Source organism: Triticum aestivum, chromosome 6D (assembly GCF_018294505.1).
Source record: "Triticum aestivum cultivar Chinese Spring chromosome 6D, IWGSC CS RefSeq v2.1, whole genome shotgun sequence".
Taxonomy (NCBI): Eukaryota; Viridiplantae; Streptophyta; class Magnoliopsida; order Poales; family Poaceae; genus Triticum; species Triticum aestivum.
The window spans coordinates 337,231,843-337,244,646 of record NC_057811.1 but is presented as its reverse complement, the minus strand read 5'-3'; the positions used below and the strand labels follow the sequence as shown (position 1 = coordinate 337,244,646).

At 44.1% G+C, this 12,804-nt stretch overlaps 1 protein-coding gene across 1 annotated transcript; it reads left to right on the top strand.

Moving 5' to 3' along the window:
* The first annotated feature begins 851 nt into the window (after nt 1-851).
* LOC123144969 (protein ORANGE, chloroplastic) lies at nt 852-3,946 on the top strand. Its single transcript, XM_044564245.1, has 8 exons — nt 852-1,352; nt 1,639-1,753; nt 2,200-2,316; nt 2,446-2,532; nt 2,638-2,714; nt 2,808-2,935; nt 3,260-3,396; nt 3,564-3,946. The coding sequence occupies exons 1-8, from the start codon at nt 1,111-1,113 to the stop codon at nt 3,639-3,641; spliced, it is 981 nt and encodes a 326-aa protein (XP_044420180.1). The 5' UTR covers nt 852-1,110; the 3' UTR covers nt 3,642-3,946.
* Nucleotides 3,947-12,804: the final 8,858 nt, after the last annotated feature.

Below are 12,804 nucleotides of genomic sequence, written 5' to 3'. Positions count from 1 at the left end.
CGAATGCTCCTTGTTTCTTGCTATCCATTCAAGTGCTTTGATTAATTGCTAATATGCCAAGACTTAAAATCTATAGAAGAGTTTTCCTCCAGAATTTCTTTGTCAGATATTAAAACCGGAAATCACTTAACAATGCAAGTGCTTCGCGGACAGATGAATTGCAAAAATATGAACACCGTTGACAAAAAGAATGCAGGGCTGCACCTTCTTATTAGACTTTCACCATCACATGCAGTTCCTAATGCTAATTGCGATGCCATCACTTCTTTCTGTAATTAGACTATTGCACTAATCCTCCCGTTTACAAACTAGAGAGTAAAATTTTCACAGAACTTGGACGATTGTTTCTTGCAGAAAAAAAAAAGTTTGGCAATGTGGAGCAAGCTATGTACCATCCTCACTCAATTGTTTCCGGGCTTCTGGCTTTAGCCGACCGCCAATACAAAATCAACGTGTTGGAGCATGAAAATTATATAACATATTGGATAATTTAATATTTTACTCGCAAAAAGGATAATTTAAAATTTTAATTCGTAGCAACGCACACGTATTATAGTGGATGATGGACAAAGAAGAAGAGTGAATTTATTTTTCGGTAAAAAAGAATCGACTATGTCGTTTAAAATACTAGCATCGGATGTGAATTATGTTGCACACAATTGATGTTTTGCCGTTACACCGCACGGGCATTTAGCTAGCCGAACGTAAAAAAAACCACTCGTAGTTCGTGACGGGTGTTTCTAGGCGTCGCGTTTTCGCATGGTGCACAACCATCATAAATCCACTAATCACGGATACTTGTGGATCACCTTCGTTTCCAAATTCCATCTACCACTATCATTCTCTTCCTACAGAAAAAAGAAAATAAAATTGAGTAGAAAATTTGAGCTCCACTACTTGCTGCCGCGACGCTCTCCCCTCTTCCCCACTCCGCCGATCAGAACTCAGAGCCACCACTTGCTTTTCTTCCCCGCTCCAAATCCCCAATTTTCTTCGATATAATCTAACGTATCCGTCCATCAATCTCACCTCCGATCCGTCGCCATCAACCTATTCATCCACGGATAAGCACCTCTGATTTGGAAGCTCCAACGGGGAGCATCGCCGGCGATGCTTTGCTCCGGCCGCATGCTAGCCTGCAGCGGCCTGAGCCCCGGGAGGCTCCGGCCGCCGCGCGCCTACGCTGACCGGCTGCGTCCCCCGCTCCCCGCCCGCAGGTGGCGGGTCGCCGCCTCCGCCGCGGCTCCCGGCGGTTCCCCAGACCTGCCGTCGTCGTCGTCGACACCCCCGCCGTTTGGCGCCGGGGACGACCAGGCCGCGGCCGCGGCCGCTGCCGCCTCCTCCTCCTCAGGGTACTGATTAATTGATCTATTTTGTGAGCAGTTGGTAGCTTTGGGTGCTGGTTGTGCCCGTGAATCGTGAAGCGTCGCTACGATTATGCCAATCAGATTCAGGAGTAAAAACATTACTGTAGTAGCTATATATAGGAACATGCTTGGGCAGCATATAGCCTTATCTGCCAATCTAGCATATGGGATAACCATGATTCTGTTCTTGAACTTCTGGGGACTGGATATTTAGGTGGTACAGTAATGATTCGGGCAACTCAAGTTGAGCATTGCTTGTTCTGGCTTGCAGGTTTTGCATCATTGAAGGGCCTGAGACAGTTCAAGATTTTGATAAGCTAGATTTGCAGGAGATTCTTGATAATATCAGGAGCCGCCGGAACAAGATATTCTTGCATATGGAGGAGGTGTGTTGGTTTTGTGTTATTTTTGTCAATCAATATTTACTGCTTGATTGTGAGCTTGCATATACAATTTGCTTGTCAGAAAGTTGAAGTACTGGAGGACAGGATATAGTTTTAAGACTTGTAAATTGGTAACGATGTTAGCTAAAATGGCAATCCCCATGCTAGTACTTGATTTTTTAATTCAATAATGAGCTAGAACTTGTGAGGCCGAACTACGTTATCCAAGGATGGTGCAAACCGTGCAGGTACAACAAACTTGGAACTAGCTTGGAACATCCATGGATCCTTTAGGATTAGTTTTGGCCCTTCTAGTGTATCTTCTTTCTGTTTATGATTCAGCTTGGCATCTTTTAATTATGCCTTCGAGTGAGTTCTGCTGTGCAATAATGTCAAAACCACTATCATATACATTCTGGCATCATATTTTCCTCTCTTTTTTCACACAGATTCGCAGATTGAGAATACAACAAAGAATAAAAAATGCTGAACTTGGAATCTCAAATGAAGAGCCTGAAGGAGAACTCCCAGATTTTCCATCATTCATCCCGTTTTTGCCTCCCCTGGTTAGTAGGCCCTCACCAGACCCAAAGCTATTATGCAACAGCATTTTAATACTTTACACGCCATGACATAATAACGTATTGAACTTGAATCTCGAAAGCAGTTAGTTACCATTACTTTCTTGTAAACAGAGTGCAGCTAATCTGAAGGTCTACTATGCTACATGTTTCTCTCTCATTGCTGCAATAATGGTCTTTGGTGGATTTCTTGCACCAATTGTAAGTTACATTCTTGATTTTGGATTGGCAATTGTTGCTACTCTAACTGATTTCATCATGAAACAACGTGGTGGATGTGTAACAACTTGATTTGCTTCCCTGCAGCTGGAACTTAAACTTGGTATAGGAGGCACATCTTATGCAGATTTCATCCGAAATGTTCATTTGCCTATGCAACTGAGGTGATCTAGTCTAATTTATGAAGCATCTTTTATCTATGGAATTTGAATGATTATTTACTGCCCTTACATTCATTTGTCTATCTGATATTGTAGCCAGGTAGATCCTATTGTGGCATCCTTCTCAGGTGGAGCAGTCGGAGTTATCTCCGCCCTAATGGTTGTTGAGATAAACAATGTCAAGCAACAGGAGCATAAACGGTGCAAATATTGTTTAGGAACTGGTACCCCCTCCCCCTCTCATAGAACTCTTATCATATATGCACAGAATGGGGAAGATTCCACATAATACTTAATGTTGACGGTGATAATTTAGTGCAAAATTATATTACACCGTCTAAACCCAGTTTCAAACCCGAGACGGGTAAACTTACTTCATTGGCTGCTTAGTCTAAGATCAAACAGCGAACAAATCTCAGATGGATTGATAGAGATAGTAGCTATAGTAGCATATACATGATAGCTTATTGTGCATCCCCTATACTTGGGTGGCTATTTGGTAGCTGTAAGTTTAAACTCACTGAGGAGATTCCATGATGTTGCTGTAGGGTATCTGGCTTGTGCCCGCTGTTCAAGCACGGGAGCTGTTGTGCTTACTGAGCCTGTTTCGACATTCAGTGATGGTGATCAACCTTTATCAGCACCAAAAACCGAGAGATGTCCAAACTGCTCTGGTGCAGGAAAGGTAAAGCAGTCCTTTGCATGCTGAACTGAACACTCGACCCTGTTTCTGAATCAACACACACTCAATCCTAATCAATATTGGCTCTTATCAGTATGTTACATGCTACCCTGCATGCTATCTGGAATTGAGACTCAAATGAAACATGACATGTGACAATATGCTTGCAGGTGATGTGCCCCACATGCCTCTGTACAGGGATGGCAATGGCAAGTGAGCATGATCCTCGAATCGACCCCTTTGATTAAAGGCATATATCAGTTCAGGAATTCTTGTATCGCTATGTAAGTTGTTGTTTGTAGATAATAGTATGGACCGGCATGTCAGGGATTCAAGGCCTATAATCATGAATAGGGACTATTTGTATACTAGTGAATCTGAGTAGACCACTACAGGAATCTGTAACATTATACCATACCCATCGTGTGTACTGATCAGTCGCTTGAACCGAACGATGCAGGAGTGTATGTTTGCCAAAGCAAATAAATCGTGTCACTTTTGTACCAAACAATTCAATCTCATTAATGAATGTTACGCGCCTTTTGAGTCCTAATGTGTGTTGTAAACGAAATTTCAATGGCACTGGTGTAAGGCACCATTCTTTGAAGACTACTGTGAAATGTCTAACTTCTACATAGAAGCATATGACTATTTGTGTGATGTGTAATACTTCCCCGTTCACATGCTAATTGCCTGAGCTAATATGTCAATAAGTTGGAGTTCATAAACCACTTTGAAAAATAAGATATACTTCTTTCGTCCTAAAATAAGTGTTGCTGATTTAATATAAAGTTACTATTCCCTCCTTCCCATAATATAAGACATTTACGCCTTATATTATGGGACAGAGGTAGTACAACTTTGGGACGGAAGTAATATGTTTTTTTTGGCAAACACGGAAGTAAAATGTTTGATTTGCGACATACTAACTGCATTAGTCTTTTTTTTAGGGAATACTAACTGCATTAGTCAGAGTAATATGAAGTTTTGAACTTTCTTATCCCAGCAGTTTAAAGGAATAGCTGGGCCCTAGGCAGCCCAGACCATGGCCCGGGGAGTGGAAAAAGTACTAGCCCATGGGTATGAGATTTGGCCCGAGGCGCAACCCAGACAGCCAGCCCAAGAACAAAACTGACTTGAGAGGAGCTTGAACTAGGGGACTGACTAGGCCATCTCAGGACAACTCCAACTGGCCAACCCAAACGGACACACAATGTGTTCGTTTTTGTTTGTTGGAATCGGCCAAGCGGACACCAGGGCCGTCTTGTTTGATGGCCCGTAGGTGCGTCCAACACGGCGGACGTGCATTTCAGATTTACACAATATTTTAAAATTAAAAATATTTCACTTCGTCACCAAAAGTCTCGGCTTACATTAATTAAACTAAAAAGTCATAATAAAATCTTACGTCTAGTTGTGGTCGTCGTGGTTGTCGCTGTCGTCCTCACTGGTGAGGTCGACGAAGGCCAGATGATCTCATGGAAACAACCATGGAACTACCGCCGGCTGTGGCGTTGGCGCGTGCAGTGGTGCAGCGGGGCGTCTCCTGCTGCTGCTGAGTGACCACATGTTCGCACCCACCCACACGGACGGGCCCGACACCCACTTCGGCGTGCAGGGCACCATGGCCGTCCACGACCACGATTGCCCCACTAATGATGCCCACCCATCGTGGCCCTCCGGCTGCCGCTGCTCGAGCACGACGACATCGCCTGCGGTCGATGCAGCCAGTTGCTTCGCCAGGCCCTCCCATTTATGTGAGCTCGTTGAGCTTGGACTCCCCGAGGGACTTCTTGTAGGCCGTCGATCTCCTCGACTGGTGGCAGGGGTGGCGGGGGGCTGGGAGCACGCACGAGGGTGAGCGGGAGCATGCACACAAGCGGTAAAGTGCGAGCGATGCCGCACATCGTGCTCGTCGCAGAACCAAGTGTCCCAGAACGACGAGTTAATGGCGAACATCGCGTCACGGTGGAGGTCCTCATGGAGCTGAGCTCAGCGGCGGTGTATGTCGGCATAGCGTGCGCGGCCGGAGGCCGTAACGACAAGCACTGGGGCCCTCTCTGGTTAAGGTGTCAACCGTTCGGCGGGTGGGCGTCAGGCCACGACACCAGGATGGCCTCCTGCCAATACTGCTTGCACTGCTCCATGCCGACGTACACAGTCATTGGGATGCATGCAACGTTAGGGCCAAGCTTTCCGCACAGCCTCGAGGAGGAGCCAGCCTTGTGGTCGTGCTTCCCGGCCTTCCCGGGGATCCACTTCCATGATATTTTGCCGGTGGGCTGTAGCTAGGGGTAGAGGGAGGAAGAAGATGATGAGTGGACCCCCCACACACGTAAGCCATCAAAAAGGACCCATGAAGGAGGTTGGCTTGACGTGTGGGCCCTCGGCAGGCACGGGATTTAAGAGGACTAGCGGGTGGTGGTTGGGTGGCCGGCACGCAGGCCCAAACCAAACACCAAGAGGACACGGGCGCGACTGTCTCATGTCAGTGTGGATGCAAATCAGGCCCAAATTTGGGGTGGATTTGCATCCGGACAGACATGTGACGGACAGAAATTGTGTTTCCGTCCACGCCTTGTTGGGCCGTGCTTTTTTCCCTCGCGAACCCAAATAGACACAACCGGACAAAATGGGTCGGTCGGTTGGAGTTTCCCTCACTGACTAGCTAGCGGGTACCCTCCATGCAGATGTCTCCTAGCGGGCAGCGCTGGGCGCACTCAGTCGCTGCGACCACATGCGCATGCCGTGTGCATCCTACATGAACACTTTTTTTCTACAATGCTTTCGTTTTGTTTAGCTTTTCAAATTTTACTTGGCTTTCCCTAGGTTTTGGTGTTTTTTTGCGAGCATCATTGTGCTTCTCTAAATAATGCGAAATGCACGGCGTGTGCTTCGAGAGAAGCACAAGAAGCACAACTATGCTTCTCGTGGAAGCGCAAATTTGGTTTCGCGAGAAGCATATCATAGGCTTTGATGAGAAGCACAGGATGTGCTTCCACGGGAAGCACAACCTCTGCTTCCCCGAAAAAAAAAGAAAAGGCATAGTAGTGCTTCCATGAGAAGCACAACCTTGTTTCCACGAGAAGCACAACTTCGGATTTTCTGAGGGAAAGCATAGCATGTGTGACGGAGCTAATTCAGACAGATTTCCAGGCAGGGGATCCTAAGCTAGATGTCTTGGAACGATGGTAACAATGACATGGGATTTACCGAGGTTCAGTCTCTCCGGGGAGATAAAGCCCTACATTCTACTTGTGCTTTTTTGTGTTGGAGTGTGTGTAGAGTATAGGTAAAACTACCAAGATATTGTATGATGTATCTATGAGCATGACCTCTAGGTTTATATAAGATACCGGGGTCCTAGGGTACAAGATCCTAGTCGGGTACATACAAGAGGTAGATTCCTCCATGAATCCAGCATGTCATGTACGCCAAGTCTTATGGATCTCTACTCCTAAGGGACGAGTTGGTAGTCTCCGTCGGTTTATTTTCGCCCCACTACTTTCGTCCGGGTTTTCTTCGTCCCCTCCCCCACCCCACCCCACCCCACGCATGAACCGCTCCTCTCCCTCTCCTCGCGCGAGCGGGTCCTCTCTCCGGTACCCTCGCACGCGCTAGGGTTCCTGCGCCGCCGCGAGCTCGTCGACCAGCCCAACGTCCTGCTGCTCCGCGCCTCGCTTCCCTCGTCGCTCGCCTTCAGACTCCTCGCTAGCCTCAGGCGATCCATCGCTTGTCTGCAAGCCAAGCCGCCGCCTCTCCGCCGAGAAAGAGGGCTCCCGATCTCCGCCGTGGTCGACCAACAGCCCATCGCGCCTGCTCCATCGCCTCGTCACGCATGCCGTCTGCTCCGCCACCTCGCCGCCTGCTCTGTCGCCTCGCCGCCTGCTCCGTCGCCTTGCCACGCGCCGACCGCCTTCTCCCCCTCGTCTCGCCGCTTCTCTCCGTCCGCACTAGGAGATCAAGAGGGAAGGGATCCCCTTTTCTGCAAAGCCCGTGCCTTGTCGGCTTCGGCGGCGGCGCTCGATGACCCGCTCCTCGTCCTCGAGCACCTCCTCCAGACCTCGAGCTCCGGCGGCGGCGGCGTGGGAAAGACGACCAGGGCATGGGGAAGACGAAGACTTCCTCCACACACATGCCGCTGCCCTTTGATTGTCTTGCTCCTTGAGTTGGCGGGCTGATGATGGAGGATCTGCACTCTGTGCTCCACTGGCGCCACCGCTGCCGCTTCTGCTTCTGCTCCCCGCTCGCCCACGGCGCAGGTCTGTTGATGTCTACTATGCAACCTTCTTGTAGACGTTGTTGGGCCTCCAAGTGCAGAGGTTTGTAGGACAGTAGCAAATGTCCCTCAAGTGGATGACCTAAGGTTTATCAATCTGTGGGAGGTGTAGGATGAAGATGGTCTCTCTCAAACAACCCTGCAACCAAATAACAAGGAGTCTCTTGTGTCCCCAACACACCCAATACAATGGTAAATTGTATAGGTGCACTAGTTCGGCGAAGAGATGGTGATACAAGTGCAATATGGATGGTAGATATAGGTATTTGTAATCTGAAAATATAAAAACAGCAAGGTAACTAATGATAAAAGTGAACGTAAACGGTATTGCAATGCTAGGAAACAAGGCCTAGGGTTCATACTTTCACTAGTGCAAGTTCTCTCAACAATAATAACATAATTGGATCATATAACTATCCCTCAACATGCAACAAAGAGTCACTCCAAAATCACTAATAGCGGAGAACAAACGAAGAGATTATTGTAGGGTACGAAACCACCTCAAAGTTATTCTTTCTGATCGATCTATTCAAGAGTCCGTAGTAAAATAACACGAAGCTATTCTTTCCGTTCGATCTATCATAGAGTTCATACTAGAATAACACCTTAAGACACAAATCAACCAAAACCCTAATGTCACCTAGATACTCCAATGTCACCTCAAGTATCCGTGGGTATGATTATACGATATGCATCAAACAATCTCAGATTCATCTATTCAACCAACACAAAGAACTTCAAAGAGTGCCCCAAAATTTCTACCGGAGAGTCAATACGAAAACATGTGCCAACCCCTATGCATAAGTTCACGAGGTCACTGAACCCGCAAGTTGATCACCAAAACATACATCAAGTGAATCAATAGAATACCCCATTGTCACCACGGGTATCCCACGCAAAACATACATCAAGTGTTCTCAAATCCTTAAAGACTCAATCTGATAAGATAACTTCAAAGGGAAAACTCAATCCATTACAAGAGAGTAGAGGGGGAGAAACATCATAAGATCCAACTATAATAGCAAAGCTCGCGATACATCAAGATCGTGCCGAATCAAGAACACGAGAGAGAGAGAGAGATCAAACACATAGCTACTGGTACATACCCTTAGCCCCGAGGGTGAACTACTCCCTCCTCGTCATGGAGAGCGCCGGGATGATGAAGATGGCCACCGGTGAGGGATCCCCCCTCCGGCAGGGTGCCGGAACAGGGTCCCGATTGGTTTTTGGTGGCTACAGAGGCTTGCGGCGGCGGAACTCCCGATCTATTCTGTTCCCCGAAGGTTTTAGGGTATATGGGAATATATAGGCGAAAGAAGTCGGTAAGGGGAGCCACGAGGGGCCCACGAGGGTGGAGGGCGCGCCCCCCTGCCTTGTGCTCTCCTCGTTGATCCCCTGACATGCACTCCAAGTCTCCCGTATTGCTTTCTTTCCAAAAATAACTTTTCCGAAGGTTTCATTCCGTTTGGACTCCGTTTGATATTCCTTTTCTGTAAAACTCAAAAACAAGGAAAAAAACAGAAACTGGCACTGGGCTCTAGGTTAATAGGTTTGTCCCAAAAATCATATAAAATAGCATATAAATGCATATAAAACATCCTATATGGATAATATAATAGCATGAATGCTTCATAAAGTATAGATACGTTGGAGACGTATCAGCATCCCCAAGCTTAATTCCTGCTCGTCCTCGAGTAGGTAAATGATAAAACAAATAATTTATGAAGTGTGAATGCTAGCAGGTGCACAAGTTTGATCAATGATAATTTCAATCACCTTTTCTAGCATCATTATATGTCATAACAGTAGCTCAACTCATAAAACTTTTCATGATCAAGTAACAAACTATTCACATGTTAAAGTATAGATCATAAACTTTCTTGAAAACTAACAAACCGTGTTATTAGTCATCAAACAATTACAATTCATCTTATTTTCAGGAAGAGTCTATGTCAGAGCTTTGATTCAGCAAACTTCACATACTCAACTATCATTTAGTCTTCCATGATTGCTACCACTCAAAGCATATTTTTAGAACAAATAGTATTCATCGAACACAGAGATATATAGGGGCTTAATGTTTTGCCTTCCAACCTTTTACCTCAAGGGTAATGTCAACAATAATAATTCATGCTCAAATATATTTGAATGGCCATATATGCTTAGATCTTTCCATCACATGATGCTTGCCAACTAAAGAGTAGGTTGGAATGAGAAGGAATACTACTGACTCTTGCATAAAATTAAAAGATAGGCCCTTCGCAGAGGGAAGCAGGGATTTGCAGAGGTGCCAGAGCTCGAAGCAAAAAACAGAGATGAAAATAATTTTGAGAGGTATGCTTTCATTGTCAACATAACGACCAAGAGTTCCCAATATCTTCCATACTAGATACATTATAGGCGGTTCCCACGCAGAAAAGTAAAGTTTTTACTCCCCCTCCACCAACATTCACACTCAACGGCTTGTCCGAAACAACGGGTGCCGTCCAACTATCAACATTCCTAGGGGAGTTTTGTTTAAATTATTTGCGAATTTGTTTTAGATCTTTTGATCATAGGACTGGGCATCCCAGTTACCAGCCATTTTCTCGTGAATGATGAGCGGAGTCCACTCATCGTGAGAATAACCCACCTAGCATGGAAGATACTACTAGACCCTAGTCGCCACATGAGCGATTCGGGCATACAAAACAGATTATTATTTGAAGGTTTAGAGTTTGGCACATGCAAATTTACTTGGAACGGCAGGTAAATATCACATATAGGTAGATATGGTGGACACTCATGGAAGAAACTTGGTTCAAGGAATTTGGATGCACAAGCAGTATTCCGCTTAGTACAGATATTTTGGCTAGCAAAGGATTCTAAAAAGCAAGCACCACATGTTAGAGGATCCATAACAATATAACTTCTATACAAATATACCCAAGCATAACTCATTATGTTGTCTTCCTTGTCCAACTTCAACTAATTTGCTCAGGTTTGAAAATAATTAATGGGGCTCACAATCATAGAAGATGTCCAAGATAGTACTATATGTGAAATCTCTCTTCCTTCAATATTCTTTCATGAATTGTTCAAGTGACCAATACAATGTTTGCTAACCTTCAATAAATCTACCACCTCTACTTCTTATATGTGAAGGCATTACTCCCCATGGGAAACGCATATGAAACATATATAATTTCATATTTATGACATTCAAATCATTCAACCATTTACTCATAGGATATAAGTGAAGCACACGATTAAATGACAAACTACTCCAAAAAGATATAAGTGAAGATCACTGAGTAGTTAAATAATTATGTAGCTATGTGAAGACTCTCTCTCATTTAAGAATTTCAGATCTTGGAATTTTATTCATACATCAAGCAAAACAAAAGAAAACGACATTTTAAGGATAGCACTCATCATGTGAAGAAGCAAAAACTTAGGCTCAACCGATACTAACTGATAATTGTTGAAGAAGAAAGGTGGGATGCCTACCGGGGCATCCCCAAGCTTAGATGCTTGAGACTTCTTGAAATATTATCTTGGGGTGCCTTGGGCATCCCCAAGCTTGAGCTTGTGTGTCTCCTTAATTCCTCTCATATCACGGTTTTCTAAATCTCGAAAGCTTCATCCACACCAAACTCAACAAGGACTCGTGAGATAAGTTAGCATAAACCAATGCAAAAACCTTATCATACTATATTGTAGCAAATCACTAAAATTATTATTCAACATTGCATACTAAATGCCTCTGCATATTTAATAGTCCTATTCTCAAATTGAATCATTAAAGAAGCAAACATATGCAAACATAACAGCAATCTACCTAAACAGGACAGTCTGTAAAGAATGCAGCAAGATCCATACTTTCCTAGCTCCAAAAATTATGAAAGAAAATTCCCACTGTAGTAAATTTATCAAAGCTTATTATGCAAAAGGTTTCAACACACATACTGACTTTTCTAGGGAATTTTTGCAGCAGCGGTAAACTTTCTGTTTTGAAACAGCAACATGTATACTTGCAAAATAAGCATGGTAAAGGCTATCCTTGGCATTTTTATTAAAAATAAAGATGCAAAACATTATTATAGATAACAGCAAGCAAATCCTAACAAAAGAAAATGACGCTCCAAGCAAAACACATATCATGTGGTGAATAAAAATATAGCTCCAAGTAAAAGTTACCGATGAACGAAGACGAAAGAGGGGATGCCTTCTGGGGCATCCCCAAGCTTAGGCTCTTGGTTGTCCTTGAATATTATCTTGGGGTGCCTTGGACATCCCCAAGCTTAGCCTCTTGCCACTCCTTATTCCATAGTCCATCGAATCTTCACCCAAAACTTGATTACTTCACAACACAAAACTTAACAGAAAACTCGTAAGCTCCGTTAGCGAAAGAAAACAAAACACCACTTCAAGGTACTGTAATGAACTCATTATTTATTTATATTGGTGTTAAATATACTGTATTCCAACTTCTCTATGGTTTATAAACTATTTTACTAGCCATAGATTCATCAAAATAAGCAAACAACACACGAAAAACAGAATCTGTCAAAAACAGAACAGTCTGTAGTAATCTGTAACTAACGCAAACTTCTGGAACTCAGAAAAATCTACCAAAATAGGACGACCTAGATAATTTGATTATTGATCTTCTGCAATTGGAATTAGTATTTTATCACGTTCTGGTGATTTTTAACAATTGTTTTCGTGAACAGAAAGTTTCTGGAATTTTTAGCAAGATCAAATAACTATCATCCAAGAAGATCCTATAGGTCTTACTTGGCACAAACACTAATTAAAACATAGAACCACATCTAACCAGAGGCTAGGTGAATTATTTATTACTAAACAGAACCAAAAAGCAAGAAACAAAAATAAAATTGGGTTGTCTCCCAACAAGCGCTAACGTTTAACGCCCCTAGCTAGGCATGATGATTTCAATGATGCTCACATAAAAGATAAAAAATGAAACATAAAGAGAGCATAATGAAGAATATGACTAGCACATTTAAGTCTAACCCACTTCCTATGCATAGGGATTTTGTGAGCAAACAACTTATGGGAACAATAATCAACTAGCATAGGAAGGCAAAATAAGCATAACTTCAAAACTTTAAGCACATAGAGAGGAA